The 6,620-nt window shown below is 38.6% G+C and overlaps 1 protein-coding gene and 1 long non-coding RNA gene across 2 annotated transcripts in view; one reads left to right on the forward strand and one right to left on the reverse strand.

Annotated features, from left to right (window-relative positions):
• The window catches only part of agpat2 (1-acylglycerol-3-phosphate O-acyltransferase 2 (lysophosphatidic acid acyltransferase, beta)), a 21,384-nt gene extending 16,814 nt beyond the window's left edge, over positions 1 to 4,570 (reverse strand). The window contains exon 1 of the mRNA XM_032539010.1: positions 4,166 to 4,570. Coding sequence (XP_032394901.1) covers positions 4,166 to 4,341 — 176 coding nt within the window. The 5' untranslated portion in view covers positions 4,342 to 4,570. The remainder of the gene's footprint in view (positions 1 to 4,165) is intronic.
• The window catches only part of LOC116703922 (uncharacterized), an 8,463-nt gene that overhangs the window by 537 nt on the left and 1,306 nt on the right, over positions 1 to 6,620 (forward strand). The window contains exon 2 of the long non-coding RNA XR_004335544.1: positions 1,676 to 1,681. This is a non-coding gene — a long non-coding RNA (uncharacterized LOC116703922). The remainder of the gene's footprint in view (positions 1 to 1,675; positions 1,682 to 6,620) is intronic.

The following is a 6,620-nucleotide window of genomic DNA, read 5'->3' on the forward strand; positions in this document are numbered from 1 at the left end:
CGCCTTCAAGGAAGTTAACACTTGTCAACAGAGAGTCGCCAGACAAATGAAATGTATGAGACTCTGGTAGGACCAGGTTAATATTAAATAGCCACTCCTCTTTAAATGATTTTCTTATTAGTTTTTGTATGATATAGTGTACACTCTTTTATGATTATTTTACCATCTCTTGCCAAGATTTGTTTTTTTCACTGTTTGTAAATTGGGCTGGGTTATGATGAACCCGCATAGAAAAAGTGTCCCTTCTATTTGTGGTAATCAAATCAAAGCGATATGAATTACTATCCTTGTTCAAAAAGGTCAAGCTCACAATGTCAATGGAAGACACAAGAAAGCTCATGAATCTATTACTTATGCTCATTGCCTTGTGCCTCCACCTAATGCAATCATCTGTTGATGCTAAGCTTGCCTTACATATACATCATAGGCTATTTTTAATTGTGTACTGTAGTAAAATAGCTAACCTTTCAACCAGAATACAGTCGTAAACGTTATCTTTCAACACAGCAGTACTGCGATAGCACACTCAGTCTAGTGCAAAAGCCATTGGTTATGCAATGACTCAGCCAGTGTTGCAGCAATTGTTCAAGGGGAATAAAATGGCCTCAGTTGGATTCTCTTTATGGCCAATCCTCTAAGGTTTTCCTCTGGTTCATTTTATTATCAGTCTTTAAATACATTTCTCCTACAGATCATAATGACATTTGGGTGATGTGTTATTTGCATAGATTCAATTTAACCTGACTAACACATTATACCAACAAAGATACTGTACCAGCGCCAAAGCTAATTGCGGGACAAGGGTCATGGATTTGTTCACAACATGGACATGGTCATATGATACCAATGACATAGCAGATGATTAATTCAATCAAAAAAGGCAGGGAGTGATAAAATGACTGCTTAGTCAAACAGACCGCAAAACTGGTAGTCTCCCACGGATGTTAAAAGCTGTTACATAGTAGGAAACCTGAGCTCAAGCTGAGCTGGTCAAAAGTACACATTCACATACTGTGACAGGTCAAACTGTGTCTGTAGAATGCACAGACACAAAAAAAATTGAAAACCAACAAGAGTGTTTCAGGAAATGCAAGCACAACATTAACAGTGACTTGAGTTCCATGTATGCTGTTTACTGACTGTACATGCAGAGGCCTGTTCTGGCCTACCACTGTTTACTGTGTTACATTCAAGTCCTCAGAGTCAGCTGTGAATCAAGTAGTCAAACCCAGAATGCAGGCCTTTGTTTACCCGTCTGATAACAAAATCTCTGTGACAGACTACTCTGTCCTTCATGACAGCACTTTTTTGCCAGAGCTGGCTAGTGTCTAAAATGTGCATCCAACAAACTCTATTCACTCCCTGTGCAAGGTCTGACCTCAATTCAGTCACTTTGTCACAGTCAACAGGTCTAGATAACGTTTGACCTGACAGAATGGGCTCACTGGCGCGACATGACACCACCACCACAGCTAACATGACAGCAAAATGGTTATTCCTAGAGCAGATAGGCAGTAAGGTCTGCTGTCATAACTGACAGGGCTGCTGTCAGCAGATCGAGGCCAAGTGAGGTTGCTTTGTGGATGGGCCTCATAACTATGCAGTAACCCAACTCTAATCAGGGGGAAACTTGCCATCTGGCATCTGTCTCTTCAAAGTAATTACTCGCTTGCAGTCACTTGTGTCCAGCAATCTATCCTCACCATCTAGTAGGTTTAACCACAACAACAAACATGAAGGCATATTACATTTCAATCCGTATCCACAGGTATCAGTTGACCTGATCGGTGTGTGTGTGTGTGTGTGTGTGTGTGTGTGTGTGTGTGTGTGTGTGTTGGGTATAAAATAACATATATCCTCCAGTGGTAATGTTAAGGGGTCACTCCTAAAGAGTCCTACAGTATCCTACAGTAGAGCCGAGAGCGAAAAGTGGCTGATGGAATGGCACTCGTTGTACGCTGTATCTATGAACCAATCCTTAAGAATATGCTGCTCATACAGTGACATTAGCCAAACCCCTCGCAGCTTGTTTCGCTCACAAATCAACATGTGTCAATTGTTAGAGTTGTACGCTGCTTGATTATTCATCCACACACCTTTACCTACTTCAGGTCGAAGTGGTAGGCCACTCTTAGTAACAAACAGTAGAGTAATTTCATTAATCAAAAGTATATATATTAGAGCTAGCCTATAGCTATATTTATCCCCTACATCCATTCAACCCCTATATATATATATATACTCAGATGATATATATATATAGATATATATATATATATATATATATATATATATTATGGCATGCCGTTAGGAATAATATATATATTAATGAGTTTATCCATCTGAATATATGGAATGAAAGTCTGAATATATGGAATGAACTTGAATTGGATGAATTCTGAATTATGGAATAATGAAATGAATCTGAATATATGGAATAAGTCTGAATAATGAATGAATCTGATATATGGAATGGAAGTCTGAATATATGAATGAAATTGCATTGAATGAAGTCTGAATATAGGAATGAGTCTGAATATATGGATAAAGTCTGAATATATGGAATGAAAGTCTGAATATATGAATAAAGTCTGAATTGGATGAGTAATATATGAATGAATCTGAATATATGGAATAAAGTTGGAATACATTGACAGAAATGTCACCAAGGGATACCTTTCTGAATTCACTGATTTACAAAATGGCATCGGCTGAAATGTCCAATCTTTGTTGAACTGCAGGGTTTTTTTGTGCAACAACTGGTCTACTCCAAACGACACAAACAGTTTGGAAATTATAGCGTCACCTTGAGGATCATATTCCCATTATTGCGACATTCTTAGTGCTTTAGCAATCCTGTTCAACAAAACGTTGCCGAAAGAACATTATGCATCATTCTTGAAGAATTTATGAGTCTCTTGGGAATGTCGGCAAAAGTAACACTTCAACTGGAAGCTAATGGTGTGGCACTGGATACGGTTTACCAGTATTTTGGCCCGTACATGCATTTGCCAGAGTGTTATAATCTCTTCATTGCTCAAAATAGCTGACACGATATTCCTAGCCGATTCACTCATAGCGTCCACATTTGTTACATCCTGATTAATCAGCCACAACACAAGATGGCGCCAGCACCGTAATGACGTCAGCTTTCATTCCATATATTCAGACTTCATTCCATATATTCAGACTTTCATTCCATATATTCAGACTTTCATTCCATATATTCAGACTTTCATTCAATATATTCAGACTTTCATTCCATATATTCAGACTTTCATTCCATATATTCAGACTTTCATTCCATATATTCAGACTTCCATTCCATATATTCAGACTTCCATTCAATATATTCAGACTTTCATTCCATATATTCAGATGGATAAACTTCATATATATATATTATTTCCTAAACGGCATGCCATAATATATATATATATATATATATATATATATATATATATATATATATATATTCGAGTAACACCCTTTTAAGGTCTACTTTGAACGGGCACACTGATATCAGTTGCATCATCAACATTCTTGAACAGATTTAGCAAGCGTGATTTCCATTAAAAAGCTGCCATAAAAAACAGCCTTACCATAACTAGCTGGCAAAACAATGAAAGCCTTGTGATCTTCAGTGGGCAGCCTAACGTTAAGTGCTCACCCCGTGTAACTTGGCTAACCTCAGGCATTTGGAGAGAAGATGCATTAGCAGACATTCTTACAGAAGATGGAATTACCGTTATCTGAAGCTAGTATTGTTTCACCCACATCGGAACAAGCCCCAACTTGTATCGCTAGCACTTAACATGGACGTAACGCTAAATGTTAATGATAGCATTCTTGTTCTCAGCTAGCTAGGGTTCACACGTTCCTTATGCCATGGTATCTAGGGGGCTAATGTTAGCATATGTATGATTAAAAATGCATCAAGTATTTTTTTAATTTTAAATGTCAGACAAACTGGTATACTAGCTGGAAACTCCCAGACGTTATAGTGGCGTTATGTTAACAGGCCACTTGGCTACAATGAGACGGGTAACGTTGCTTTATATTAATGTTTTATATAACTACGGCAGCTGCTAGCCAGCTAGGAAGCTAACGTTGGCTAGCTGTCAGACGGTGCTGCCAGCGACATTTATTATGCAAACAAACTCACCTCATGTTTTCAACGTCTCTGCCCCCGCTTTTCAGTATACACAGAGGAATCGCGAAAAGCGCCAACACCATCATCCAGGCGACGTAAAAGCACTTTTTGAAATAAAAAACAAACGTGCTGCTGGTCCACATCAGGAGCGGAATCAGCAGCAGCGCTATCATCCATAGCCCATCCATAGCGATCCGTCAGAGAAAGTGACTGCCAGCTATAACACGCGGTTTCTGGAAAATGAAGCCTCTAAAACACTGGCCAGCCTACAGTGCAAGAAGGAAGGGAAGCACAGCGACCCGGACAACCATTACACAGTCAGAAGTAGAACTTTAAAGCACCCTGTCAATGGCAATGCTTGTCTCCGGCTGCCCAAAAATCAACATGTATCGCGTTGCTCATCTGTTGCTAAATGGCATCATGAGGTGGAGTCAAATCGTCATCGGTTGTGTATTTTTTTTCTACCATTTCCGGTTACTGGACCACTCTGATGTCACAAGCTACGTACAGTCTACAGACCAACAGTTCTTTAAGAAGGCCTATGTTCATGTCATAGCCTGGAGGAGATGAGATTAAATAAAATAACTGTTAAAACATTATGTCATTTTTCTTCACAGTCACAGCTCTTGTAGTAGGCCTACATTTGATTTAAAGTTTTTGACTATAACACACATTTCAGTCTGCTATAATAAGCCTATCAATCTTTCCACAGGGTTATCCTTACAATGACACGAGTTTGACAGCCAATTTAAGCACATGTTTAATTGGATTAGCAGTGATAATCCAATCTTTAGCTATAATCTGACACTGTCCAGGAGCCCTGACTATGAAGTTTCAGCCATGTCGAAAAGCTTTACTTGACATGATTTGGAAGATTAGGGTCAATCAGTCATTAATCCTGATTTATGTTGTGCATTGATCCTAATCATTGGCAGACTCTGAACTTGACATCTGCCTTTTCATTCAGAAGTAGTAACAAAGCTAAATTGCTCTTTCTGACATACACAAAGTAAAGGATCATTGTTCAGTGTGAGGTTACAATAATAGAAACCTCAACTTTTTTAGATTAAAGCGCATTTAGAATCACATGGCTTTTTTGTTTGTCTATATGGCAGCAAGGTGGACAATACTTTGTACAGGATTACAATGATAACAATGGGAGAAAATACACATAGCTTTTCTTAAAGACTGGAAACAATGGCACTGCTTCACCATCATACTTTAGCACCATCATTGTACTTCTAAAATGCATTGCATGAATACACTCATGCAGTTTAAAAATAAGATACATAACACTGTCATACTGACCCATGTAAAAAAAGTGTGAAGTACTAGGTAGGGGATGAACCGATAAAAGTGGTTACATGAAACTATTTTTGTTCAAGCTACTGGTACACTGATGAGTGATCAAGATGTAATCTTGTACTCAGGGAGGAATGTATGTTTTCCATTTTAAAAGTGTTTTAAGGTAAACTTAAAGGTTGCAGTGGTGGATCCTTAAAACCTGTATGGCTTAATGGATTCCCATTCAGACAGACTGTGGGCAATGTCCACCGATTTGAGTTAGCTTCAAGTTATGCTGACTGCAGGAAAGCCGGACCCATAAAAAGTCTTCTGCACAAGCTGTTCTTTCATTAGGGTCGGGTCAACAAGTTGGGAAAGTTTGCCTTTGAACTGATATGGCATGAGGTGGAGTTCAAGTCAACAAACTGGAGTCATGGATGTTTGAAGCATTTTTAGTTCAGTATTTATTGAACTGCTACATTTACTATAAGAGAGACTTGTAACAAAAATACAGATGTATGTACATGTTTATATAAAGAGGCTCATGTTTGCAACCCATTAGATGTGTGTTTTCTCCCAATGACTTGTCATCCACAGTCCTGGGCAATCCTATCTCTTTCCAAACAGTGAATTTACTTTGTGGGTGGCACACTGTCAAGCCTAGCATTTTTTTTTTCTTCAAGAAAATGCAAGAGACATACAGTAGATATAAAACAGTATTACATCTATGGCAAGAGGCATGTTTTGGTTCTGCTGTCCAGGGGCGTAGCAAAAATTCTGGGCCCACCAGAAGGGCCTTTTCTATGGGCCCCTCACCGCATCCACAGCTATTCATTCTAGCATCTTTTCTTTTCTCTCTTACCAGGTTCCAAGGGTTTTTACTAAGCTGGGGAAAAAAAGCCTTCTCTTATTTTGCTCCATGGCCTTGGAATAACTTGCAAAACGTGCTCCATCTAATTGATCTAGTCCCATTAAAGTATAATATAAGCATAACAAATAAAGTATAATAAATGATTTTAAGGCCATGTTAAAATGCCATGTAATTCAAAAATGCAACTGCCTCATGTGACCTGTTCCTTTCCTCTATGTGTGGTTTTGACTATGCTGTATTTCTATTTAAATTGTAACTGGTGTGCGGTCTTGGCCAGGTCTCCCTCGGAAAAGAGATTTCAATCTCAAGGGA

This window comes from Etheostoma spectabile, chromosome 16 (genome assembly GCF_008692095.1).
Source record: "Etheostoma spectabile isolate EspeVRDwgs_2016 chromosome 16, UIUC_Espe_1.0, whole genome shotgun sequence".
Classification (NCBI taxonomy): Eukaryota; Metazoa; Chordata; class Actinopteri; order Perciformes; family Percidae; genus Etheostoma; species Etheostoma spectabile.